Raw genomic sequence first — 27,247 nt, 5'->3', positions numbered from 1 at the left:
CGACGTTCAACCAAAACTCGCCCGACCCGCAAAGTCTACACACCCCGCCATCATGCATAGTTACTCGACTCAAATGGTTCGAGTACGAAGGCCAATAACTCTATCTCAATAACAACACTCGAATTAGGAATACATACAGCAAATGGGAATAGCCATTTTCTCGACGTCTCTAGACGGATCATTTTTGCGGGAAGAGCTGGACTAAAGTACTCAATCCCAGTCCACTAATTTAACATGGGAGATATGAAGGGACAATGATTCCCAGTAGCTATACGCATTCCCGCTCTGGTAAATAAGCTTTGAAAGATATAGCTCGATACAGAGCGGCGATCTGAAACTCTGAATGGTGTCAAGTTTATCTACTAAAGACTAGGGCCGCGTATGTTTTACTGGATTTTCTATAGATGGCTTTAGAAATAAAATTGAGAAATTTACTGACACTGTATGAATAGGGAGTGAGGCTCGGCTCTGAGTCCCCAACCGGCGTCATTGTGTCCTTCGCAAGAATACGTTGAACTGAAGGATCTATTGAGGGCGCTGAGGACGATGTTATCGCTTTCGGTTTCACCGAAGAGCGAACCATTCTGGTACCATCGAACGCTTTTCAGTCGAATGGGATTTCCCTCCAGGACTTGGCACACCATCGTGATATTCGCTTTGCTTCCTTCGACAATAGTGTCGCGATCCAATTTTAAATTGACAATCGCAACGTCTGAAAACAAACGGAGAAAGCGCGTCAAGACGACCGTAATTAATTGCATTATTCATGGCCCCGTCTGGATGCCTCCAGCCCGCCTCCTCCTCGCATTACGCCTTTAAACCGCGACCTATTTAGTCACTATCAATACAAGACCATCTCGAGGCGCGGCCACTTGACTGATGGTTTCGGAAAACAATGACACCTATATCCTTTAAATTCGTAAGATAGTTTTATTCACAAACCATGCGCGCTTGTCCATTTTAGGAAGCCATTCCGCTTGACCACCGAATGTCTTCTAGGATAAGAAGCGACTATATTTAGATTCGTACGACCAAATGAGCGAGAATTGAGAAAGATCCGTAAATAACGCGTTAAGAAATTTATCTCTGAAGTACAGAATTCGAAGTTAAGTTTTATATTTACCCTTCCGTTCAACTTCCGGGTTTTTATTTACTTATGCGCGCAGTCATTTCCATACGTTTAAAGATAAGTAACCTAATATCACGTCGGTCCGGTTGATGCTTAAATCCAAACGGATGTATACAATCACGCGGTATTCGTAATGCCATAGGTAGAATCGTCGCGTATGGTAATAGCCGGTACTTCCCTTGCCGGTACAACGCGGGTCAATTTAGGCTCGAGGTCGCCCAGTCGCTCGACAGCGGGAATCAAACCATTCGTTTATCGATCCTATCGACTCGCCTTAATTAAGAGGGAACAGCCAGAGCTAAAAGGAAAACCGATCCTCCTTTAACGGCTCGCGCGCGCCGACAAATATTAAGGTCGGACATAGAGGGGACATTCACTATGAAATTTCACATTGACTTTATTATACTTCAGTGAGAATACTTTTACTTATTGCCTAAAGTCGCGAATGGCGCGCTTTATGCCGCGCCAGAATGCGTAACGTATTGTCCTAAGGTAGAATTGGGACTGCGGGGCCTGGCGAACAAATGTAGCGTACTCTATATTGGTATCGGGAAATACTAGATAAATATTTCGCGTCATTTAGCTAAAAGGAGCTTGCCCGTTTACGGCGTCCCAGTGACCCCGAGTCGCTTCAACTGTCGTTATACCAGCGAATTGCCAGCGTCAAGGTAAAATAAGGAAAAAATGATAGCTCGGGGATAGAAACAGTTATCAAAACCATAGACAAACAACTCGGGAGGACTTAACGCTATGATAAGGCATTGTTTTCTATACGCTGGTTCAAGGATTGTATAAACTTAGAGACCCTTCCATTAATTACTTGCGGAGGAACCAACGCGCGGGCGAGAGGGTGCCTTCTCGGGTTATTTCCCTGGCACGAGTTCACTACACGAGGGTCGCTTCTCTTCCGTGGTTAATGGAATGGTCTATTAAAGACTCGTTTTACTTATGGTTGGTTTATTGTCTCTAGAAGTGAAATAAGCCTGTATGGTTGGTATAAGAAAAGAGATAAGAGGCTGGTAACGTACAGGTGACGTCAAGAAGCAGGGCGTTGGAAGAGTTGTCTCTGCCAAAGGCGTTTCTGGCCTCGCAGCTGTAAGAGCCGGCGTCCTCCCTAGAGATGTTACGAAGACGTAGGACGGTGGCCAGGGGCCTCCTCGTTTTACTATCGGCTTTCCGGCGCGTCTTGTGAATTTTGCCGTCTTTGTACCAGAGAATATCCGTGACGTTCGGCGGATTAGCGTCGAAGGTGCAGCTAATATTGGCAGATCCCCGTTCCGGGATGGAGAGACGTCCTTCGGGAGAAACAGCCACGGCCGGAGGGTCTGATTGTCGCAATCACCGATAAAGGATTGAGAAAAGAAAATAGCCAAAGATAATGTATTCCAACTATATATTCCTTCTTACAGCGTGCGCGTGGTTCGGATCGAAAACCCCTTAGCAGATTTTTCTATCCGAACCACGCTGCGTAATGTCCGAAAGGAGGTCGCTGAGATAAAAGCCATTAACCGAAAAAGAATCAAGCTCGCAAAAATAAGAGCAGTTTCGAGTCTATATTAACTCGAAGTTATCAAAATAAACAGGGTGTCTGTCATAAATTAAAGTGTGTTTTCCTTGACATTCTCCACTCAGTTGGACCCAAAGAACGCTGCCTTTAATTTAGGGAGAAACACCCTGTACAGAAACGTAACCCTTGCCTTGTTTGCTAAGATTTCTGGGAAGATAGACGTTTATTATAGGCTTTTAGCAGCCCCAATGTCAATGTTGGAGAAAGTAAGGCTTTTTCTTATTCTTTTCCTCTTCCGAAGATCCTCCAGAATTGATTTCTCGCGCTAACTTTCTGCCTCTCTTAACACTTAGTAAGAATTGACAGAGCGGCTATAGGATTTAGGCGAATCTACTACAGCCGGAGTGGAGTGTCCACGCATTTGGTGAATATTCGAGTTGTAGATCCGAGCGAATATTCGCCAAATCCCGAGTGCATTACCGCTTCAAGGATAAATTTGTTTCAAAATGAAACTTTCTCAGTACCGTTTTTAGCTTGATCATTTTTAAATCCTGGTTTAGTATGAAAAAAAAAGTAGTTCCATTTGCAAATCCCTGGAGTTTAATTCGGTTAAAATGTTTTTCTTGGGGAATGCATTTTCGTCTCGCGAGAAAACGCGCTTGGAATTCAGAAACGCGAAAGAAACAAACAATTTTTCAAAGTGGAAAAGCGAGTGAGAATATTTTTCCGCCACCAATTCTGTAGAGGTTTTAGATTCGCGTCGCCTACCTATACCTCTGACTTTTCCAACCAAAAAGAAATATAGCCAAGAATTTTTGTCTTAAATACGTAAGTAAATACATAAACTATGAATGAAAATAATTATAATATTTTTTGTGAAAAACTTGTTGGTGTGATAAGTTTGACTTACATAGGACGTGTAGCTTAGCGGCCGTTAATAACGGAGCTTCTTGTCGTTTCTTGAGAACCTCGTTGGTGCCTTTGCAAAAGAATTCGCCCTGATGGTCGTACCTGAGGGCGGTGAAGACCAAGGTACTCGACGTCCTGTACGTTCCTTCGCTCATCAAATCTTTCGAGGATGGCGGTTGCGGCCGGACAATGTCCGAACGATTGTACCACGTGATATTGGCAGCTGGTCGGGCCCCGTTGACCGTACACGTCAAGGAAACCATTTCTCCCGCGACAACGTGAGCTTGAGGACTACGAACTAGAAGGGAATGTGGCCTCACTGTAAAGAATAAAAAGCACGCGGTGTCAAAATTAATATACGGTAATCCTGACTTATTTTCAAAATTCATTTCATATTTCTTTGCTAATTTTCGCCAGCTCAGCTATAGCGAGTCTCGAATGTTTAAAAGCCCATTCAGACTATCTTTCGTTAACGTCGGTGAAGTCGCGTGTTAATGGGCCTTAAGAAGTTCCGCTTCTTGGGTCTTATAAAGGTCTGGTGGCTAAAACGTCTCTAAGAAACAATAACGAAGAGAGAAAGAAAAAGAAGCGTTTTATAACAAGGTGTTTTCTCTGCGGAGAAGTTGGCAAACAGCAAATCCTATTAAAGCCGTGGTACGGCTGGCTATAGGCGCCTTCCGAAAAAAGGGGAGCAGCTGGAATTGTTCGGAACGTCAAAGAAGCGAAAAGGAAACGAGAATTATTGTTTCTCGCTTAAATCTCAATCCTAGGAGGAGGAGTACTAGATCGCCGTCATCTCTTAAGTAGATCCTTTAACCTAATTGGATTATAGAAAAGAGCTAGCCGAGTTGTCTTCCCCAAAACCAAATACGTTCCTTGGTAAGACGATTTAAACGTCCAATTTTTAAAGCATTAATTGAAAAGAATGTCCCCTTTATACGACGCTGCTACCAGCTCGCGTCGTTAAGCCACGGCGACATTATCAAAAGACAGTTTTGTACGGATTTCAACTCGATCATCGGATTCAAAGTGGTCGGGGGAAAAGAAGAAGGAATTAATTTCGGGGGTTTAAGAGACGCGTTCTCGGGTAAAAGAAGAAGTACGTGAACGGACATCTTCCAGAAATCCCTCGGGAATTTAATATCGACGCCTTTTGGAATGTGTTGAAATTTTTCGAAATTATCCATCTCTCTCCCATCCCATCCAAACTCCTCTCACTGCACCCGAGAAAGATTTCTCCAGAAGAGCCTTTTTAATAAACGATGCGCCGCTCCGTCTTTTTTATTGGTTGCCCCCAAGTAAATTGAACCTCGTCTAAGTTTAGATAACCTCTGATTCAACTTGATAGAATTTTAAAATCACTCGAAGCTACTTATTTCCAGCGTATTTGGTCTTATAATTAATAGAAGAATCGATCCTTCTCAGCCTTTCTCGATATGCGTGAAACCATTTTGTTGCGAACTTATATCGGAGTGTCGTTTACGTATGTTCGATGGTTTTGATGGTGGTGGTTCGACGTATAGAGTTCGCCGCTTTCTTATCTTCTCTCAAGCTTTTTAATACGTTGGTCTTTCAAGCGCGGAGACGACAACCTTCAAAAAGGTGAATTTATAGAAATAGTCTTTCAGAAAAAAAATCATTTTTTTTTCAAGAAACGTTCTAGAGTAGGTATACTCTGGTAATCTAGTTCCGTTGCATTGAACTTAAGGATATGGCGTATTGATACGTCGTGTAAAATCTCGTAGGAATGAAAGTAGTTTTTGCTAACAGATATAAGATGCGGGTACATACTGGAGAAGGGGGTAATTTAGGAGCTAGTTCTCTTCTTAACGAGTTTCTATTCTCTTATCGGCTTGGAATCCCCGGAGTCAATTAAAGGATTATTATACCTTCGAAAAGAGAACCGAAGAAGTCTATGATAATTCTTTCCTAGAAGTTTATTTTTTTTCTCAGTTTCTGAGAAGTCTGCCGTTATTTAAAAGGTGTCTTTTTAGGGTTAAAGTGACTCCGCGGAGTGTCACCGGATCATGGAGGTCTACAGTTCATTTAGTTATACGGAGAGGTGAGCTCCCAAACATTGATTGTTCCCGAAACAAGGTGAGAATAATTAGGTTCACTTGGACCACCGAAATTTTCAAAACTACATGGGAACTAAATTTAAAGAACGCGCGTCTCAAAGGAGGAAATATATACTTCTAGTTTGCGGATTGAATATAGCGTAAAAACGAGTCGTACGTTTCGAAGAGAAATTTCTCGTTACCCCTTGGGATTTTAAAAGAGCAATTTTTACCCGGTTCTAAAAAGTACAGGGCCGCGATAACAGCACTGTCGTTGCTGGTACAGTTTTTCAAAAAGTTGGTCCCGGGTATAGTGGCTATAGGGTTTAGGCCTAGCGTTTAAAACTCGGTTGATACAAGCGAAACGATAGAAGCCGCTATAATGAGGTGGAAAGAAAACTAATGGTCTAGAACCTTTTCTCGTGAAAATGTAGTTTCGTATCGAATTCAAAGGTATATGAGCCAGACTCGAAAATGAAAGAAGAAGAAAAAAAAATGGAATCAGCGCTAGATTTTGGGCAGAGCTTAGTTGGTTGGGGCCGGAGAGATCCCCCATTCAGGCAATCTATGGAAATAAGTTCCAGCTAAAAGCAATTTAAAAGTAAATCACGTGGGAAACTAGGATATAGGAGGGGGGGCTGTTGAGAAAGCAATCACGATTAGAAAAGGAAAGTATTTAAAACCTCTCATCTTCTGCTAGTTTGTTTGTTTGCTTAAAAAATTAGCTTTGCAGGGTGATTCTGATTAGGCTGGTGTGGAGTAATTAGTTTTATTTTGTACATTTCTACGCATTAAATAGCTCAAAGTTCTTGACAAGGTTTATACCACATCCCTGAATGCCGCTGGTTTTAGTAATATAACATTGAGATTTCCTTCGTATGATCCTTTCATCTTATTTGAATTGGAATGTCTCGAAACAGACCGACTCTCAAATTCCCCGTCGCATTTTCAATCGAACCATTTTATCCCGAGCTTAACAAATATATAATTCATTTCTATACCGCAAGGCGTTTGACTCAAGCGCCACGATTTTTAAGAGTATACGGACGGGACTTGGAATTATCTTACATATATTAATAAGATTGTATATATAGTTTCTCTCTCTCACTGTTTTAATTAATTATAACGCTACGACGACGTTTACTAAACAAATATTTTGCGCAATTGGGGAATTTAACGGAAACCGATTGTAAATACGCCGGTATGGCGCCAAGATCTATTTATTTTTCCGCGTTTTCTTTGGGCGGAAAATCTAACGAGTATTGAATATGTTCGATTTAAATTATTATTATTAATTAATAATTTAAAAGAGTTTTAAACTCACCGTGAACGTCTAATTTAATCCACTTTTCCTGAGGCGTTTTCGTGGCATTGGCGAAGACTTTGCAGTAAAGTTTGACTCCCAAGTCCCAGCGCGTCAAGACGAAACGCGCGGTTGATATGACGTCGAAGGTTCCCGCCGGATCGGCCTTCATTCTGGTCTTGGAGACCATGGGTCGAGTCCCGTTGTACCAGGCAACGTGAGGCGGAGGTCGGCCGCCGTGCGATTTGCAAGCGAGGGCCAAAGGGGAACCTTCCATGAAGGGTCCCACTTCGCTGCCGTTCAGAGCCGAGACGCTCTCGACCTCGATGACGGGCTCGGAGGGAACAACTGCGAAAAGAAAGACCAAAAGGGTTGTACACCAAAAACCATCAACCTAAAAAGAACGGACAATGTCCGTCCTGTCTAGATGACGTAAACGCTTTATAGTCTGAAGAAATTTATTTATGTCTGCTGGCTTATCGAACCAGGGTCAAAAGCCCAAAAAGCCCCGTAGCTTGTTTAAGGTCGGGACCAAGTCAATGGCGATCGAAAATTGGAAATGGCCTAGCGCGTTTAAGGGGGCGACAACAATCGGGTCGATGTCTGTCCGAACTCGAGAAGAAGATATCGTTCTCTCTTTTGATACTCGAAAGCTAAATTGACCTCGGTCCTAGCCAGACCCGACCGCTCTAACGGAACGCTTTTCCAAGTTAAAAATCGATTCAAGAAGGGCCAATTTCTTTCTTTTTTTGTACTTGTACTTGAAAGGCGGCGATGGTGGCGAGGGACGTGTAAAAACGGGACTGGAGAAATAAATGTTCGTAAGCCAATAAAGAGTTTTTATTGTCCGACGTGAAGATCCACTTTAGAAAGCGGAGGCCCCCGACTCTTAAAGTCAAGTCGGCCTTTCATCGACACCTTTCCGCGCCACCAATTTAATAGAACAAAAAAAAGAGGCACTTTCGCTCAGTCGCCCATAAGACCCGGCCATAATTTACGATAGAGTTAGTTTACTGCCAGAGTGACATTGTTCGAGCTAACTGGTACTCGCGTGCCCCCAAAAAGCCTCTTCCATCGATATTCGGTCACCGCTCCAGCTCAAATTGAAGAAACCCAATTTTGCGATATTGAATTTTATCTGATCATAATCGTAAGTTCAACTATTCTCTTTAATTAGTTAATTTTCCAAGTTCGGACCATAACTTGAGCCTCCATGGTGTCATTCTCTCGCTAATGTTTATGTCACCCGTCAATGTTCTTATTATCTTGAATCCGTTCTTGATATAACAAATATATCCACGTGATCTAGAAGTTTTTCAATGAAGCCAGCTATTTTCTATTTTGACATGAACCGCTACTTAGGCAAATACTCGTTCCCCACGCAAGCTAGAGTTGTTTTCTATCGAGGAAACTAAGTCTGACAATATGATGGCGTTTTCCTACTAGCAGGCGTCGCTCGGTCGCGTAACCCCATCCTTCCCTTTTAAGGACGGGATCATCCCCTTCTAGGAAATATTGTATAACGTTTCAATCGTGACCTCTATTTTATAGATTGGAGTAAGAAATCTCTTCCACCGTTTCTCATACGATGTTTTTTTTTCTTATGCTGGAGGAATATCTCTCTCTCTCTCTCTCTCTCTCAGGACGCGTTCCCCCGGTTTCTTCGTTACTTAAAGTGAACCATTTTTATTGAATTATTACCGTCTTATTTCACCCACTTTTTTATTCTCAACGATCTAGAACCGATTCAAAAAGGGAGAGAGCAGCTTCCGAGGAAATAAAAAATGGCGCCAAGGCTTAGCTAGATTTCGCAAAATTATTTTCAACTTAAAATTCCGGAGACGCTCTCGTTCTTCGCTGTACGAATATTGAATATTTTAAAGATTTTATCCCGAAAAAGGCGGAGCCAAGAGAGAAAAATAACGAATCTTTTCCATTCTATTTGATACTATTCCAAAAAGGGAGCGTTCGATAATGGGTTAGCCGAGTATTCGTACAGCTGTACGAATACTCGGCTAACCCATTATCGAACGCTCCCTTCGAAAAAATCTCTTCAACAATACAGGGTGTTTTTCATAAGACCGCGTACCATTTCTTTATTTCACGTGTACTTCATTCTCACGAGCTTTTAAGATCTCGTGAATTTCATTCTCACGAGCTTTTTAGATCACGCGCACTTCATTCTCACGAGGCTTTAAGATCACGTGACGTGTACTTCATTCTCACGAGGCTTTAAGATCACGTGACGTGTACTTCATTCTCACGAGGTTTAAAAGATTTGATATTGACGTGTTTTGGAGGATTTTCGCAAATTCCATCGTCGTAAATTTTCCTGATTTATTTAAATTTCGAAGGAAATCTTTTGGCAGATTTCCTACTAATCCCAAACGTTTGCGGTTGATGTCCAACCACCTATTAAAGGAGGGGGATTTTGGTCTAAGCCAAATAAGAGCGAACCCACGTTTGATGGAAAAGCTTTTTAGCTATTCTAAAATCCGTTCCCCGGGAATTTTGCTATTTCTCTCTCTCTCTCTCCTCCCAACCTCTCTCTCTCTCTCTCTCTCTCTCTTGGTTAAAAAAAATAAAAACATAAAAGATAAATCGTGACAGCTTCCCATTCTCGTTGAATTGCAAATTTCTTCCCGAATTCAAATTCGATAAACCGGTGAAACAAGGAAGGGTTGAACGGAATGGGACCATTCCCCAAAAAAAATTCCCACGCTATAACCCGGCCGCGACCTCCACTATTTTTGTATTATTTTATTAGAATTTTTCACGGGTTATATTTTAAATAAAAACAGGGATTTTTTTTTCTTTTTGGTGGTGAAAAATAGCGGGTTAAAAGTTTACAGACGTGTGGTATTTACGCGCCAAGGCGTTCAGGGTACATTTTAAGAAACGGTAAGCGCAAAATATCTTTAATGAAGCGAAGTTTGTATATTCAGGCTCGGGAAGTTGGTCCGGAATGGGATATAATTGTCATTAGTCGCTTTGGCGTTTTGGCGAATTGTTTCCTGCAGGTTACACCCGCGCTTGATATCAAACGCAAATATTCATTTATTCAAAAAGCCGCTAGCTTTGGTTATTTCTATTTTTGTTCTACGAAGCGTACAAAGCTTTCGTTTTAAGTAAAATCAACACGGTACGAAATATTGTTAACGTCTCTTTTTCTCGCCGAGTTTTCTTTTTAGCTCATTTTGAGGCTCCGGCGTTTCCAAGCTGAAATCTTAAATATTCAACGACTTTTTCGCGTGATTTTAACCTATTTGGTTTTCGGGGGGGGGGGGAATACAGGGTTAAAAAGCCGAGCCTGATGTGCCAGTACTAGTGGAAGCCATGGTTATCGCTGATAGAGAAATTCTGTGGTTCTGGAACGTTATTTGCTTTTCCTCTATTCCCAAACCATTTCAGTCAAGTAACTATACCAGGAGAATTCGCGTTGGGGGGGGGGGGTAAAGTGTGGGGGGAATGACACTTTTTGTAATGAAACAGGTAATTAAGAAAGGCGGGAGCTATATAGCGAGTCGCTCCAACTAGCTCGACGATATTTTTGTACATACGTTCACCCCCTCACCTTAAGTACCTTGATTTTACAACTTTTCATAATTACAACGGAGAGATTGGGTCTCCCTCCGACCCGAAATTGGAAAGTACATAAGTTTATAAGATATGTTCCATAAGTATGTCACTACCCATACTTCGTAATGTAAGAGGCTTAATGAGAGCTAGTTCAAGAACGACGTGAGAATTGACTACACTCGGTTTTGCAGTCCATCATCCTCTTTAGTCTGTACTAAGCCTTTGACAGGGCTTCACTAGGCGTCGCTTTACGAGAATCTATGACGTTTCGCCTACGTCACTTCATGACAAGCTCTCATTAACGAGTGACACACTTATGGAACATATCTTATAAACTTATGAAAGTAGTAAACGTGGTAACAAGGCGTGCATGGAGTTTGCCAAGAAATTCCACGCACTTGATCACAGGAGCTAAGTATTTATAGTAAGTTAACGTGTTTTATTTTGTTTTTATTGTTAACGTGTTCTATTATGTTTTAATGTTAGTTAACGTGTTTAACATTATTCTTATTATGTTCCTTCTTATGGTGTCTCACTTTTTGTTATTATGTCACTTCTTAGTGTCTCACTTATCATGTTTTTATGCTATTTTATTGTTCCTATACTGTTTTATTGTTTTTATGCTGTTTTTTTTTGTTTAAATGCGGTTCTATTGCGTTTTATGCTGTTCTATTCAGCTATAGTACTGTTTTATTGTGTTTCCTACTGTTTTTACGCTTTTTTTTTGTGTTTTGTGCGGTTTTACTGTGTTTTTATGTTGTTTTATTCTGTTTTTATGCTGTTTTACAGTGTTCTATGCTGTTTTACAGTGTTCTATGCTGTTTTATAGTGTTCTATGCTGTTTTATAGTGTTTTTATGCTGTTTTATTGTGTTTTTATGCTGTTCTATTGTGTTCTATGCTGTTCTATTGTGTTTTTATGCTGTTCTATTGTGTTTCATGCTGTTTTATTCTGTTTTAATGCTGTTTTATTCTGTTTTTATGCTGTTTTACTGGATTTTATGCTGTTTTATAGTGTTTTTATGCTCGTTTATAGTGTTTTATTGTGTTTTAATGTGTTTATGCTGTTTTATTGTGTTTTTAAGCTGTTTTATTGTGCTTTATGCCGTTTTTGTAGTGTTTTATGCCGTTTTATTGTGTTTTCTACTCTTTTTACGCTTTTTTGTGTTTTGTGCGGTTTTACTGTGTTTTTATGCTGTTTTATTGTGTATTTATGCTCTTCTATTGTGTTTTTATGCTGTTCTATTGTGTTCTATTGTGTTTCATGCTGTTTTATTTTGTTTTAATGCTGTTTTACAGTGTTTTTATGCTTGTTTATAGTGTTTTTATTCTCGTTTATAGTGTTTTATTGTGTTTTAATGTGTTTATGCTGTTTTATTGTGTTTTTATGCTGTTTTATAGTGCTTTATGCTGTTTTAGTGTTCTATGCTGTTTTATAGTGTTTTTAAGCTGTTTTATTGTGTTTTTATGCCGTTTTATTGTGTTTTTATGATGTTTTAATGTTTTTATGCTGTATTATTGTGTTTTATGCTGTTTTATTGTGTATTTATGCTATTTTATATTGTTTTTAAGCTGATTTATTGTTTTCATGCTGTTTTATTGTGTTTTTATGCTGTTCTATTGTGTTTCATGCTGTTTTATTCTGTTTTTATGCTGTTTTACTGGATTTTATGCTGTTTTATAGTGTTTCTATGCTCTTTTACAGTGTTTTATTGTGTTTTAATGTGTTTATGCTTTTTTATTGTGTTTTTATGCCGTTTTATTGTGTTTTATGCCGTTTTTGATGTGTTTTCTACCGTTTTATTGTGTTTTTATGCTGTTTTACACTGTTCAATGCTGTTTTATAGTGTTGTATTCTGTTTTATAGTGTTCTATGCTGTTTTATAGTCTTCTATGCTGTTTTATAGTGTTTTTAAGCTCTTTTATTGTGTTTTTATGCCGCTTTATTGTGTTTTATGCTGTTTTTTTGTGTTTTTATGATGTTTTAATGTTTTTATAATGTATTATTGTGTTTTATGATGTTTTAATGTTTTTATGATGTTCTAATGTTTTTATGATGTTTTAATATTTTTATGATGTTTTAATATTTTTATGATGTATTATTGTGTTTTTATGCAGTTCGTTTAGCTTCGTTTAGGTTCGTTTAGGTTCGTTTAGCTTCGTTTAGCTTCGTTTAGGTTCGTTTAGCTTCGTTTAGCTTCGTTTAGGTTCGTTTAGCTTCGTTTAGCTTCGTTTAGGTTCGTTTAGCTTCGTTTAGCTTCGTTTAGGTTCGTTTAGCTTCGTTTAGCTTCGTTTAGCTTCGTTTAGCTTAGTTTAGCTTCGCTCAGCTTAGCTTCGTTTCGCTTCGTTTAGCTTAGCTTAGTTTAGCTTAGCTTCGTTTAGGTTCGTTTAGGTTCGTTTAGGTTCGTTTAGCTTCGTTTAGCTTCGTTTAGCTTCGTTTAGCTTCGTTTAGGTTCGTTTAGGTTCGTTTAGCTTCGTTTAGCTTCGTTTAGCTTAGTTTAGCTTAGCTTCGTTTAGGTTCGTTTGATTCGTTTAGCTTCGTTTAGCTTCGTTTAGCTTCGTTTAGCTTCGTTTAGCTTCGTTTAGGTTCGTTTAGGTTCGTTTAGCTTCGTTTAGCTTCGCTAAGCTTAGCTTCGTTTAGCTTCGTTTAGCTTAGCTTAGCTTAGCTTAGCTTCGTTTAGGTTCGTTTAGGTTCGTTTAGCTTCGTTTAGCTTCGTTTAGCTTCGTTTAGGTTCGTTTAGGTTCGTTTAGGTTCGTTTAGCTTCGTTTAGCTTCGTTTAGCTTAGCTTTGCTTCGTTTAGCTTCGTTTAGCTTCGTTTAGGTTCGTTTAGGTTCGTTTGGGTTCGTTTAGGTTCGTTTAGGTTCGTTTAGGTTCGTTTAGCTTCGCTTAGCTTAGCTTCGTTTAGCTTAGCTTCGTTTAGCTTCGTTTAGGTTCGTTTAGCTTCGTTTAGGTTCGTTTAGCTTCGTTTAGCTTCGTTTAGCTTCGTTTAGCTTCGTTTAGGTTCGTTTAGCTTCGTTTAGCTTCGTTTAGCTTCGTTTAGCTTCGCTTAGCTTAGCTTAGCTTAGCTTCGTTTAGCTTAGTTTAGCTTAGCTTCGTTTAGGTTCGTTTAGCTTCGTTTAGCTTCGTTAAGCTTCGTTTAGGTTCGTTTAGGTTCGTTTAGGTTCGTTTAGGTTCGTTTAGGTTCGTTTTGGTTCGTTTAGCTTCGTTTAGGTTCGTTTAGGTTCGTTTAGGTTCGTTTAGGTTCGTTTTGGTTCGTTTAGGTTCGTTTAGGTTCGTTTAGCTTCGTTTAGCTTCGTTTAGCTTCGTTAAGCTTCGTTTAGCTTCGTTTAGGTTCGTTTAGCTTCGTTTAGGTTCGTTTAGGTTCGTTTAGGTTCGTTTAGCTTCGTTTACCTTCGTTTAGCTTCGTTTAGCTTCGTTTAGCTTCGCTAAGCTTAGCTTCGTTTAGCTTCGTTTAGCTTAGCTTAGCTTAGCTTAGCTTCGTTTAGGTTCGTTTAGCTTCGTTTAGCTCAGCTTAGCTTAGCTTAGCTTAGCTTAGTTTAGGTTCGTTTAGGTTCGTTTAGGTTCGTTTAGCTTCGTTTAGCTTCGTTTAGCTTCGTTTAGCTTCGTTTAGCTTCGTTTAGCTTCGTTTAGGTTCGTTTAGGTTCGTTTAGGTTCGTTTAGGTTCGTTTAGCTTCGTTTAGCTTCGTTTAGCTTCGTTTAGGTTCGTTTAGGTTCGTTTAGCTTCGTTTAGCTTCGTTTAGCTTCACTTAGGTTCGTTTAGGTTCGTTTAGCTTCGTTTAGCTTAGCTTTGCTTCGTTTAGCTTCGTTTAGCTTCGTTTAGGTTCGTTTAGCTTCGTTTAGCTTCGTTTAGGTTCGTTTAGGTTCGTTTGGGTTCGTTTAGGTTCGTTTAGGTTCGTTTAGGTTCGTTTAGGTTCGTTTAGGTTCGTTTAGCTTCGCTTAGCTTAGCTTCGTTTAGCTTAGCTTCGTTTAGCTTCGTTTAGCTTCGTTTAGGTTCGTTTAGCTTCGTTTAGGTTCGTTTAGCTTCGTTTAGGTTCGTTTAGCTTCGTTTAGGTTCGTTTAGCTTCGTTTAGCTTCGTTTAGCTTCGTTTAGCTTAGCTTCGTTTAGCTTCGTTTAGCTTAGCTTAGTTTAGCTTTGCTTAGCTTAGCTTCGTTTAGCTTAGTTTAGCTTTGCTTAGCTTAGCTTCGTTTAGCTTCGTTTAGCTTCGCTTAGCTTCGTTTAGCTTAGCTTTGCTTCGTTTAGCTTCGTTTAGCTTCGTTTAGGTTCGTTTAGTTTCGTTTAGCTTCGTTTAGCTTCGTTTAGCTTCGTTTAGGTTCGTTTAGCTTCGTTTAGGTTCGTTTAGGTTCGTTTAGCTTCGTTTAGCTTCGTTTAGGTTCGTTTAGCTTCGTTTAGCTTCGTTTAGCTTAGTTTAGCTTCGCTTAGCTTAGCTTCGTTTAGCTTCGTTTAGCTTAGCTTAGTTTAGCTTAGCTTCGTTTAGGTTCGTTTAGGTTCGTTTAGCTTCGTTTAGCTTCGTTTAGCTTCGTTTAGCTTCGTTTAGGTTCGTTTAGCTTCGTTTAGCTTCGTTTAGGTTCGTTTAGGTTCGTTTAGCTTCGTTTAGCTTAGTTTAGCTTAGTTTAGCTTAGCTTCGTTTAGGTTCGTTTAGGTTCGTTTAGGTTCGTTTAGCTTCGTTTAGCTTCGTTTAGGTTCGTTTAGGTTCGTTTAGGTTCGTTTAGGTTCGTTTAGCTTCGTTTAGGTTCGTTTAGCTTCGTTTAGCTTCGTTTAGCTTCACTTAGCTTAGCTTCGTTTAGCTTAGTTTAGCTTTGCTTAGCTTAGCTTCGTTTAGCTTAGTTTAGCTTTGCTTAGCTTAGCTTCGTTTAGCTTCGTTTAGCTTCGTTTAGGTTCGTTTAGGTTCGTTTAGGTTCGTTTAGCTTCGTTTAGGTTCGTTTAGGTTCGATTAGCTTCGTTTAGGTTCGTTTAGCTTCGTTTAGCTTCGTTTAGCTTCGTTTAGCTTCGTTTAGGTTCGTTTAGGTTCGTTTAGGTTCGTTTAGGTTCGTTTAGGTTCGTTTAGCTTCGTTTAGCTTCGTTTAGCTTCGTTTAGGTTCGTTTAGTGTTTTTATGCTGTTTTATTGTGTTTTTATGCTGTTCTATTGTGTTCTATGCTGTTCTATTGTGTTTTTATGCTGTTCTATTGTGTTTCATGCTGTTTTATTCTGTTTTAATGCTGTTTTATTCTGTTTTTATGCTGTTTTACTGGATTTTATGCTGTTTTATAGTGTTTTTATGCTCGTTTATAGTGTTTTATTGTGTTTTAATGTGTTTATGCTGTTTTATTGTGTTTTTAAGCTGTTTTATTGTGCTTTATGCCGTTTTTGTAGTGTTTTATGCCGTTTTATTGTGTTTTCTACTCTTTTTACGCTTTTTTGTGTTTTGTGCGGTTTTACTGTGTTTTTATGCTGTTTTATTGTGTATTTATGCTCTTCTATTGTGTTTTTATGCTGTTCTATTGTGTTCTATTGTGTTTCATGCTGTTTTATTTTGTTTTAATGCTGTTTTACAGTGTTTTTATGCTTGTTTATAGTGTTTTTATTCTCGTTTATAGTGTTTTATTGTGTTTTAATGTGTTTATGCTGTTTTATTGTGTTTTTATGCTGTTTTATAGTGCTTTATGCTGTTTTAGTGTTCTATGCTGTTTTATAGTGTTTTTAAGCTGTTTTATTGTGTTTTTATGCCGTTTTATTGTGTTTTTATGATGTTTTAATGTTTTTATGCTGTATTATTGTGTTTTATGCTGTTTTATTGTGTATTTATGCTATTTTATATTGTTTTTAAGCTGATTTATTGTTTTCATGCTGTTTTATTGTGTTTTTATGCTGTTCTATTGTGTTTCATGCTGTTTTATTCTGTTTTTATGCTGTTTTACTGGATTTTATGCTGTTTTATAGTGTTTCTATGCTCTTTTACAGTGTTTTATTGTGTTTTAATGTGTTTATGCTTTTTTATTGTGTTTTTATGCCGTTTTATTGTGTTTTATGCCGTTTTTGATGTGTTTTCTACCGTTTTATTGTGTTTTTATGCTGTTTTACACTGTTCAATGCTGTTTTATAGTGTTGTATTCTGTTTTATAGTGTTCTATGCTGTTTTATAGTCTTCTATGCTGTTTTATAGTGTTTTTAAGCTCTTTTATTGTGTTTTTATGCCGCTTTATTGTGTTTTATGCTGTTTTTTTGTGTTTTTATGATGTTTTAATGTTTTTATAATGTATTATTGTGTTTTATGATGTTTTAATGTTTTTATGATGTTCTAATGTTTTTATGATGTTTTAATATTTTTATGATGTTTTAATATTTTTATGATGTATTATTGTGTTTTTATGCAGTTCGTTTAGCTTCGTTTAGGTTCGTTTAGGTTCGTTTAGCTTCGTTTAGCTTCGTTTAGGTTCGTTTAGCTTCGTTTAGCTTCGTTTAGGTTCGTTTAGCTTCGTTTAGCTTCGTTTAGGTTCGTTTAGCTTCGTTTAGCTTCGTTTAGGTTCGTTTAGCTTCGTTTAGCTTCGTTTAGCTTCGTTTAGCTTAGTTTAGCTTCGCTCAGCTTAGCTTCGTTTCGCTTCGTTTAGCTTAGCTTAGTTTAGCTTAGCTTCGTTTAGGTTCGTTTAGGTTCGTTTAGGTTCGTTTAGCTTCGTTTAGCTTCGTTTAGCTTCGTTTAGCTTCGTTTAGGTTCGTTTAGGTTCGTTTAGCTTCGTTTAGCTTCGTTTAGCTTAGTTTAGCTTAGCTTCGTTTAGGTTCGTTTGATTCGTTTAGCTTCGTTTAGCTTCGTTTAGCTTCGTTTAGCTTCGTTTAGCTTCGTTTAGGTTCGTTTAGGTTCGTTTAGCTTCGTTTAGCTTCGCTAAGCTTAGCTTCGTTTAGCTTCGTTTAGCTTAGCTTAGCTTAGCTTAGCTTCGTTTAGGTTCGTTTAGGTTCGTTTAGCTTCGTTTAGCTTCGTTTAGCTTCGTTTAGGTTCGTTTAGGTTCGTTTAGGTTCGTTTAGCTTCGTTTAGCTTCGTTTAGCTTAGCTTTGCTTCGTTTAGCTTCGTTTAGCTTCGTTTAGGTTCGTTTAGGTTCGTTTGGGTTCGTTTAGGTTCGTTTAGGTTCGTTTAGGTTCGTTTAGCTTCGCTTAGCTTAGCTTCGTTTAGCTTAGCTTCGTTTAGCTTCGTTTAGGTTCGTTTAGCTTCGTTTAGGTTCGTTTAGCTTCGTTTAGCTTCGTTTAGCTTCGTTTAGCTTCGTTTAGGTTCGTTTAGCTTCGTTTAGCTTCGTTTAGCTTCGTTTAGCTTCGCTTAGCTTAGCTTAGCTTAGCTTCGTTTAGCTTAGTTTAGCTTAGCTTCGTTTAGGTTCGTTTAGCTTCGTTTAGCTTCGTTAAGCTTCGTTTAGGTTCGTTTAGGTTCGTTTAGGTTCGTTTAGGTTCGTTTAGGTTCGTTTTGGTTCGTTTAGCTTCGTTTAGGTTCGTTTAGGTTCGTTTAGGTTCGTTTAGGTTCGTTTTGGTTCGTTTAGGTTCGTTTAGGTTCGTTTAGCTTCGTTTAGCTTCGTTTAGCTTCGTTAAGCTTCGTTTAGCTTCGTTTAGCTTCGTTTAGGTTCGTTTAGCTTCGTTTAGGTTCGTTTAGGTTCGTTTAGGTTCGTTTAGCTTCGTTTACCTTCGTTTAGCTTCGTTTAGCTTCGTTTAGCTTCGCTAAGCTTAGCTTCGTTTAGCTTCGTTTAGCTTAGCTTAGCTTAGCTTAGCTTCGTTTAGGTTCGTTTAGCTTCGTTTAGCTCAGCTTAGCTTAGCTTAGCTTAGCTTAGTTTAGGTTCGTTTAGGTTCGTTTAGGTTCGTTTAGCTTCGTTTAGCTTCGTTTAGCTTCGTTTAGCTTCGTTTAGCTTCGTTTAGCTTCGTTTAGGTTCGTTTAGGTTCGTTTAGGTTCGTTTAGGTTCGTTTAGCTTCGTTTAGCTTCGTTTAGCTTCGTTTAGGTTCGTTTAGGTTCGTTTAGCTTCGTTTAGGTTCGTTTAGCTTCACTTAGGTTCGTTTAGGTTCGTTTAGCTTCGTTTAGCTTAGCTTTGCTTCGTTTAGCTTCGTTTAGCTTCGTTTAGGTTCGTTTAGCTTCGTTTAGCTTCGTTTAGGTTCGTTTAGGTTCGTTTGGGTTCGTTTAGGTTCGTTTAGGTTCGTTTAGGTTCGTTTAGGTTCGTTTAGGTTCGTTTAGCTTCGCTTAGCTTAGCTTCGTTTAGCTTAGCTTCGTTTAGCTTCGTTTAGCTTCGTTTAGGTTCGTTTAGCTTCGTTTAGGTTCGTTTAGCTTCGTTTAGGTTCGTTTAGCTTCGTTTAGGTTCGTTTAGCTTCGTTTAGCTTCGTTTAGCTTCGTTTAGCTTAGCTTCGTTTAGCTTCGTTTAGCTTCGTTTAGCTTAGCTTAGTTTAGCTTTGCTTAGCTTAGCTTCGTTTAGCTTAGTTTAGCTTTGCTTAGCTTAGCTTCGTTTAGCTTCGTTTAGCTTCGCTTAGCTTCGTTTAGCTTAGCTTTGCTTCGTTTAGCTTCGTTTAGCTTCGTTTAGGTTCGTTTAGTTTCGTTTAGCTTCGTTTAGCTTCGTTTAGCTTCGTTTAGGTTCGTTTAGCTTCGTTTAGGTTCGTTTAGGTTCGTTTAGCTTCGTTTAGCTTCGTTTAGGTTCGTTTAGCTTCGTTTAGCTTCGTTTAGCTTAGTTTAGCTTCGCTTAGCTTAGCTTCGTTTAGCTTCGTTTAGCTTAGCTTAGTTTAGCTTAGCTTCGTTTAGGTTCGTTTAGGTTCGTTTAGCTTCGTTTAGCTTCGTTTAGCTTCGTTTAGCTTCGTTTAGGTTCGTTTAGCTTCGTTTAGCTTCGTTTAGGTTCGTTTAGGTTCGTTTAGCTTCGTTTAGCTTAGTTTAGCTTAGTTTAGCTTAGCTTCGTTTAGGTTCGTTTAGGTTCGTTTAGGTTCGTTTAGCTTCGTTTAGCTTCGTTTAGGTTCGTTTAGGTTCGTTTAGGTTCGTTTAGGTTCGTTTAGGTTCGTTTAGGTTCGTTTAGCTTCGTTTAGCTTCGTTTAGCTTCACTTAGCTTAGCTTCGTTTAGCTTAGTTTAGCTTTGCTTAGCTTAGCTTCGTTTAGCTTAGTTTAGCTTTGCTTAGCTTAGCTTCGTTTAGCTTCGTTTAGCTTCGTTTAGGTTCGTTTAGGTTCGTTTAGGTTCGTTTAGCTTCGTTTAGGTTCGTTTAGGTTCGATTAGCTTCGTTTAGGTTCGTTTAGCTTCGTTTAGCTTCGTTTAGCTTCGTTTAGCTTCGTTTAGGTTCGTTTAGGTTCGTTTAGGTTCGTTTAGGTTCGTTTAGGTTCGTTTAGCTTCGTTTAGCTTCGTTTAGCTTCGTTTAGGTTCGTTTAGTGTTTTTATGCTGTTTTATTGTGTTTTTATGCTGTTCTATTGTGTTCTATGCTGTTCTATTGTGTTTTTATGCTGTTCTATTGTGTTTCATGCTGTTTTATTCTGTTTTAATGCTGTTTTATTCTGTTTTTATGCTGTTTTACTGGATTTTATGCTGTTTTATAGTGTTTTTATGCTCGTTTATAGTGTTTTATTGTGTTTTAATGTGTTTATGCTGTTTTATTGTGTTTTTAAGCTGTTTTATTGTGCTTTATGCCGTTTTTGTAGTGTTTTATGCCGTTTTATTGTGTTTTCTACTCTTTTTACGCTTTTTTGTGTTTTGTGCGGTTTTACTGTGTTTTTATGCTGTTTTATTGTGTATTTATGCTCTTCTATTGTGTTTTTATGCTGTTCTATTGTGTTCTATTGTGTTTCATGCTGTTTTATTTTGTTTTAATGCTGTTTTACAGTGTTTTTATGCTTGTTTATAGTGTTTTTATTCTCGTTTATAGTGTTTTATTGTGTTTTAATGTGTTTATGCTGTTTTATTGTGTTTTTATGCTGTTTTATAGTGCTTTATGCTGTTTTAGTGTTCTATGCTGTTTTATAGTGTTTTTAAGCTGTTTTATTGTGTTTTTATGCCGTTTTATTGTGTTTTTATGATGTTTTAATGTTTTTATGCTGTATTATTGTGTTTTATGCTGTTTTATTGTGTATTTATGCTATTTTATATTGTTTTTAAGCTGATTTATTGTTTTCATGCTGTTTTATTGTGTTTTTATGCTGTTCTATTGTGTTTCATGCTGTTTTATTCTGTTTTTATGCTGTTTTACTGGATTTTATGCTGTTTTATAGTGTTTCTATGCTCTTTTACAGTGTTTTATTGTGTTTTAATGTGTTTATGCTTTTTTATTGTGTTTTTATGCCGTTTTATTGTGTTTTATGCCGTTTTTGATGTGTTTTCTACCGTTTTATTGTGTTTTTATGCTGTTTTACACTGTTCAATGCTGTTTTATAGTGTTGTATTCTGTTTTATAGTGTTCTATGCTGTTTTATAGTCTTCTATGCTGTTTTATAGTGTTTTTAAGCTCTTTTATTGTGTTTTTATGCCGCTTTATTGTGTTTTATGCTGTTTTTTTGTGTTTTTATGATGTTTTAATGTTTTTATAATGTATTATTGTGTTTTATGATGTTTTAATGTTTTTATGATGTTCTAATGTTTTTATGATGTTTTAATATTTTTATGATGTTTTAATATTTTTATGATGTATTATTGTGTTTTTATGCAGTTCGTTTAGCTTCGTTTAGGTTCGTTTAGGTTCGTTTAGCTTCGTTTAGCTTCGTTTAGGTTCGTTTAGCTTCGTTTAGCTTCGTTTAGGTTCGTTTAGCTTCGTTTAGCTTCGTTTAGGTTCGTTTAGCTTCGTTTAGCTTCGTTTAGGTTCGTTTAGCTTCGTTTAGCTTCGTTTAGCTTCGTTTAGCTTAGTTTAGCTTCGCTCAGCTTAGCTTCGTTTCGCTTCGTTTAGCTTAGCTTAGTTTAGCTTAGCTTCGTTTAGGTTCGTTTAGGTTCGTTTAGGTTCGTTTAGCTTCGTTTAGCTTCGTTTAGCTTCGTTTAGCTTCGTTTAGGTTCGTTTAGGTTCGTTTAGCTTCGTTTAGCTTCGTTTAGCTTAGTTTAGCTTAGCTTCGTTTAGGTTCGTTTGATTCGTTTAGCTTCGTTTAGCTTCGTTTAGCTTCGTTTAGCTTCGTTTAGCTTCGTTTAGGTTCGTTTAGGTTCGTTTAGCTTCGTTTAGCTTCGCTAAGCTTAGCTTCGTTTAGCTTCGTTTAGCTTAGCTTAGCTTAGCTTAGCTTCGTTTAGGTTCGTTTAGGTTCGTTTAGCTTCGTTTAGCTTCGTTTAGCTTCGTTTAGATTCGTTTAGGTTCGTTTAGGTTCGTTTAGCTTCGTTTAGCTTCGTTTAGCTTAGCTTTGCTTCGTTTAGCTTCGTTTAGCTTCGTTTAGGTTCGTTTAGGTTCGTTTGGGTTCGTTTAGGTTCGTTTAGGTTCGTTTAGGTTCGTTTAGCTTCGCTTAGCTTAGCTTCGTTTAGCTTAGCTTCGTTTAGCTTCGTTTAGGTTCGTTTAGCTTCGTTTAGGTTCGTTTAGCTTCGTTTAGCTTCGTTTAGCTTCGTTTAGCTTCGTTTAGGTTCGTTTAGCTTCGTTTAGCTTCGTTTAGCTTCGTTTAGCTTCGCTTAGCTTAGCTTAGCTTAGCTTCGTTTAGCTTAGTTTAGCTTAGCTTCGTTTAGGTTCGTTTAGCTTCGTTTAGCTTCGTTAAGCTTCGTTTAGGTTCGTTTAGGTTCGTTTAGGTTCGTTTAGGTTCGTTTAGGTTCGTTTTGGTTCGTTTAGCTTCGTTTAGGTTCGTTTAGGTTCGTTTAGGTTCGTTTAGGTTCGTTTTGGTTCGTTTAGGTTCGTTTAGGTTCGTTTAGCTTCGTTTAGCTTCGTTTAGCTTCGTTAAGCTTCGTTTAGCTTCGTTTAGCTTCGTTTAGGTTCGTTTAGCTTCGTTTAGGTTCGTTTAGGTTCGTTTAGGTTCGTTTAGCTTCGTTTACCTTCGTTTAGCTTCGTTTAGCTTCGTTTAGCTTCGCTAAGCTTAGCTTCGTTTAGCTTCGTTTAGCTTAGCTTAGCTTAGCTTAGCTTCGTTTAGGTTCGTTTAGCTTCGTTTAGCTTAGCTTAGCTTAGCTTAGCTTAGTTTAGGTTCGTTTAGGTTCGTTTAGGTTCGTTTAGCTTCGTTTAGCTTCGTTTAGCTTCGTTTAGCTTCGTTTAGCTTCGTTTAGCTTCGTTTAGCTTCGTTTAGGTTCGTTTAGGTTCGTTTAGGTTCGTTTAGGTTCGTTTAGGTTCGTTTAGCTTCGTTTAGCTTCGTTTAGCTTCGTTTAGGTTCGTTTAGGTTCGTTTAGCTTCGTTTAGCTTCGTTTAGCTTCACTTAGGTTCGTTTAGGTTCGTTTAGCTTCGTTTAGCTTAGCTTTGCTTCGTTTAGCTTCGTTTAGCTTCGTTTAGGTTCGTTTAGCTTCGTTTAGCTTCGTTTAGGTTCGTTTAGGTTCGTTTGGGTTCGTTTAGGTTCGTTTAGGTTCGTTTAGGTTCGTTTAGGTTCGTTTAGCTTCGCTTAGCTTAGCTTCGTTTAGCTTAGCTTCGTTTAGCTTCGTTTAGCTTCGTTTAGGTTCGTTTAGCTTCGTTTAGGTTCGTTTAGCTTCGTTTAGGTTCGTTTAGCTTCGTTTAGGTTCGTTTAGCTTCGTTTAGCTTCGTTTAGCTTCGTTTAGCTTAGCTTCGTTTAGCTTCGTTTAGCTTCGTTTAGCTTAGCTTAGTTTAGCTTTGCTTAGCTTAGCTTCGTTTAGCTTAGTTTAGCTTTGCTTAGCTTAGCTTCGTTTAGCTTCGTTTAGCTTCGCTTAGCTTCGTTTAGCTTAGCTTTGCTTCGTTTAGCTTCGTTTAGCTTCGTTTAGGTTCGTTTAGTTTCGTTTAGCTTCGTTTAGCTTCGTTTAGGTTCGTTTAGCTTCGTTTAGGTTCGTTTAGCTTCGTTTAGGTTCGTTTAGGTTCGTTTAGCTTCGTTTAGCTTCGTTTAGGTTCGTTTAGCTTCGTTTAGCTTCGTTTAGCTTAGCTTCGTTTAGCTTCGTTTAGCTTCGTTTAGCTTCGTTTAGCTTCGTTTAGCTTCGTTTAGCTTCGTTTAGCTTCGTTTAGGTTCGTTTAGGTTCGTTTAGGTTCGTTTAGGTTCGTTTAGGTTCGTTTAGCTTCGTTTAGCTTCGTTTAGCTTCGTTTAGGTTCGTTTAGGTTCGTTTAGCTTCGTTTAGCTTCGTTTAGCTTCACTTAGGTTCGTTTAGGTTCGTTTAGCTTCGTTTAGCTTAGCTTTGCTTCGTTTAGCTTCGTTTAGCTTCGTTTAGCTTCGTTTAGGTTCGTTTAGCTTCGTTTAGCTTCGTTTAGGTTCGTTTAGGTTCGTTTGGGTTCGTTTAGGTTCGTTTAGGTTCGTTTAGGTTCGTTTAGGTTCGTTTAGCTTCGCTTAGCTTAGCTTCGTTTAGCTTAGCTTCGTTTAGCTTCGTTTAGCTTCGTTTAGGTTCGTTTAGCTTCGTTTAGGTTCGTTTAGCTTCGTTTAGGTTCGTTTAGCTTCGTTTAGGTTCGTTTAGCTTCGTTTAGCTTCGTTTAGCTTCGTTTAGCTTAGCTTCGTTTAGCTTCGTTTAGCTTCGTTTAGCTTAGCTTAGTTTAGCTTTGCTTAGCTTAGCTTCGTTTAGCTTAGTTTAGCTTTGCTTAGCTTAGCTTCGTTTAGCTTCGTTTAGCTTCGCTTAGCTTCGTTTAGCTTAGCTTTGCTTCGTTTAGCTTCGTTTAGCTTCGTTTAGGTTCGTTTAGTTTCGTTTAGCTTCGTTTAGCTTCGTTTAGCTTCGTTTAGGTTCGTTTAGCTTCGTTTAGGTTCGTTTAGCTTCGTTTAGGTTCGTTTAGGTTCGTTTAGCTTCGTTTAGCTTCGTTTAGGTTCGTTTAGCTTCGTTTAGCTTCGTTTAGCTTAGCTTCGTTTAGCTTCGTTTAGCTTAGCTTAGTTTAGCTTAGCTTCGTTTAGGTTCGTTTAGGTTCGTTTAGCTTCGTTTAGCTTCGTTTAGCTTCGTTTAGCTTCGTTTAGGTTCGTTTAGCTTCGTTTAGCTTCGTTTAGGTTCGTTTAGGTTCGTTTAGCTTCGTTTAGCTTAGTTTAGCTTAGTTTAGCTTAGCTTCGTTTAGGTTCGTTTAGGTTCGTTTAGGTTCGTTTAGCTTCGTTTAGCTTCGTTTAGGTTCGTTTAGGTTCGTTTAGGTTCGTTTAGGTTCGTTTAGCTTCGTTTAGGTTCGTTTAGCTTCGTTTAGCTTCGTTTAGCTTCACTTAGCTTAGCTTCGTTTAGCTTAGTTTAGCTTTGCTTAGCTTAGCTTCGTTTAGCTTAGTTTAGCTTTGCTTAGCTTAGCTTCGTTTAGCTTCGTTTAGCTTCGTTTAGGTTCGTTTAGGTTCGTTTAGGTTCGTTTAGCTTCGTTTAGGTTCGTTTAGGTTCGATTAGCTTCGTTTAGGTTCGTTTAGCTTCGTTTAGCTTCGTTTAGCTTCGTTTAGCTTCGTTTAGGTTCGTTTAGGTTCGTTTAGGTTCGTTTAGGTTCGTTTAGGTTCGTTTAGCTTCGTTTAGCTTCGTTTAGCTTCGTTTAGGTTCGTTTAGTGTTTTTATGCTGTTTTATTGTGTTTTTATGCTGTTCTATTGTGTTCTATGCTGTTCTATTGTGTTTTTATGCTGTTCTATTGTGTTTCATGCTGTTTTATTCTGTTTTAATGCTGTTTTATTCTGTTTTTATGCTGTTTTACTGGATTTTATGCTGTTTTATAGTGTTTTTATGCTCGTTTATAGTGTTTTATTGTGTTTTAATGTGTTTATGCTGTTTTATTGTGTTTTTAAGCTGTTTTATTGTGCTTTATGCCGTTTTTGTAGTGTTTTATGCCGTTTTATTGTGTTTTCTACTCTTTTTACGCTTTTTTGTGTTTTGTGCGGTTTTACTGTGTTTTTATGCTGTTTTATTGTGTATTTATGCTCTTCTATTGTGTTTTTATGCTGTTCTATTGTGTTCTATTGTGTTTCATGCTGTTTTATTTTGTTTTAATGCTGTTTTACAGTGTTTTTATGCTTGTTTATAGTGTTTTTATTCTCGTTTATAGTGTTTTATTGTGTTTTAATGTGTTTATGCTGTTTTATTGTGTTTTTATGCTGTTTTATAGTGCTTTATGCTGTTTTAGTGTTCTATGCTGTTTTATAGTGTTTTTAAGCTGTTTTATTGTGTTTTTATGCCGTTTTATTGTGTTTTTATGATGTTTTAATGTTTTTATGCTGTATTATTGTGTTTTATGCTGTTTTATTGTGTATTTATGCTATTTTATATTGTTTTTAAGCTGATTTATTGTTTTCATGCTGTTTTATTGTGTTTTTATGCTGTTCTATTGTGTTTCATGCTGTTTTATTCTGTTTTTATGCTGTTTTACTGGATTTTATGCTGTTTTATAGTGTTTCTATGCTCTTTTACAGTGTTTTATTGTGTTTTAATGTGTTTATGCTTTTTTATTGTGTTTTTATGCCGTTTTATTGTGTTTTATGCCGTTTTTGATGTGTTTTCTACCGTTTTATTGTGTTTTTATGCTGTTTTACACTGTTCAATGCTGTTTTATAGTGTTGTATTCTGTTTTATAGTGTTCTATGCTGTTTTATAGTCTTCTATGCTGTTTTATAGTGTTTTTAAGCTCTTTTATTGTGTTTTTATGCCGCTTTATTGTGTTTTATGCTGTTTTTTTGTGTTTTTATGATGTTTTAATGTTTTTATAATGTATTATTGTGTTTTATGATGTTTTAATGTTTTTATGATGTTCTAATGTTTTTATGATGTTTTAATATTTTTATGATGTTTTAATATTTTTATGATGTATTATTGTGTTTTTATGCAGTTCGTTTAGCTTCGTTTAGGTTCGTTTAGGTTCGTTTAGCTTCGTTTAGCTTCGTTTAGGTTCGTTTAGCTTCGTTTAGCTTCGTTTAGGTTCGTTTAGCTTCGTTTAGCTTCGTTTAGGTTCGTTTAGCTTCGTTTAGCTTCGTTTAGGTTCGTTTAGCTTCGTTTAGCTTCGTTTAGCTTCGTTTAGCTTCGTTTAGCTTAGTTTAGCTTCGCTCAGCTTAGCTTCGTTTCGCTTCGTTTAGCTTAGCTTAGTTAAGCTTAGCTTCGTTTAGGTTCGTTTAGGTTCGTTTAGCTTCGTTTAGCTTCGTTTAGCTTCGTTTAGCTTCGTTTAGGTTCGTTTAGGTTCGTTTAGGTTCGTTTAGCTTCGTTTAGCTTCGTTTAGCTTAGTTTAGCTTAGCTTCGTTTAGGTTCGTTTGATTCGTTTAGCTTCGTTTAGCTTCGTTTAGCTTCGTTTAGCTTCGTTTAGCTTCGTTTAGCTTCGTTTAGGTTCGTTTAGGTTCGTTTAGCTTCGTTTAGCTTCGCTAAGCTTAGCTTCGTTTAGCTTCGTTTAGCTTAGCTTAGCTTAGCTTAGCTTCGTTTAGGTTCGTTTAGGTTCGTTTAGCTTCGTTTAGCTTCGTTTAGGTTCGTTTAGGTTCGTTTAGGTTCGTTTAGCTTCGTTTAGCTTCGTTTAGCTTAGCTTTGCTTCGTTTAGCTTCGTTTAGCTTCGTTTAGGTTCGTTTAGGTTCGTTTGGGTTCGTTTAGGTTCGTTTAGGTTCGTTTAGGTTCGTTTAGCTTCGCTTAGCTTAGCTTCGTTTAGCTTAGCTTCGTTTAGCTTCGTTTAGGTTCGTTTAGCTTCGTTTAGGTTCGTTTAGCTTCGTTTAGCTTCGTTTAGCTTCGTTTAGCTTCGTTTAGGTTCGTTTAGCTTCGTTTAGCTTCGTTTAGCTTCGTTTAGCTTCGCTTAGCTTAGCTTAGCTTAGCTTCGTTTAGCTTAGTTTAGCTTAGCTTCGTTTAGGTTCGTTTAGCTTCG

The 27,247-nt window shown here is 38.0% G+C and overlaps 1 protein-coding gene across 6 annotated transcripts in view; it reads right to left on the bottom strand.

The window, feature by feature from the left end:
• The window catches only part of LOC149623043 (B-cell receptor CD22-like), a 65,153-nt gene that overhangs the window by 18,625 nt on the left and 19,281 nt on the right, over positions 1 to 27,247 (bottom strand). For all 6 annotated transcript variants that reach the window (XM_089853485.1, XM_089853483.1, XM_089853486.1 and 3 more), the window contains exons 3-6: positions 6,927 to 7,253; positions 3,547 to 3,864; positions 2,158 to 2,454; positions 440 to 712 (exon numbers count right to left, since the gene is read on the bottom strand). In XM_089853485.1, coding sequence (XP_089709611.1) covers positions 440 to 712; positions 2,158 to 2,454; positions 3,547 to 3,864; positions 6,927 to 7,253 — 1,215 coding nt within the window. The remainder of the gene's footprint in view (positions 1 to 439; positions 713 to 2,157; positions 2,455 to 3,546; positions 3,865 to 6,926; positions 7,254 to 27,247) is intronic.

Source organism: Phalangium opilio, unplaced genomic scaffold (genome assembly GCF_054372755.1).
Source record: "Phalangium opilio isolate 3A_F unplaced genomic scaffold, DU_Popi_V2 ptg000115l_1, whole genome shotgun sequence".
Taxonomy (NCBI): domain Eukaryota; kingdom Metazoa; phylum Arthropoda; class Arachnida; order Opiliones; family Phalangiidae; genus Phalangium; species Phalangium opilio.
This window is presented reverse-complemented; position numbering and strand designations above follow the sequence as displayed.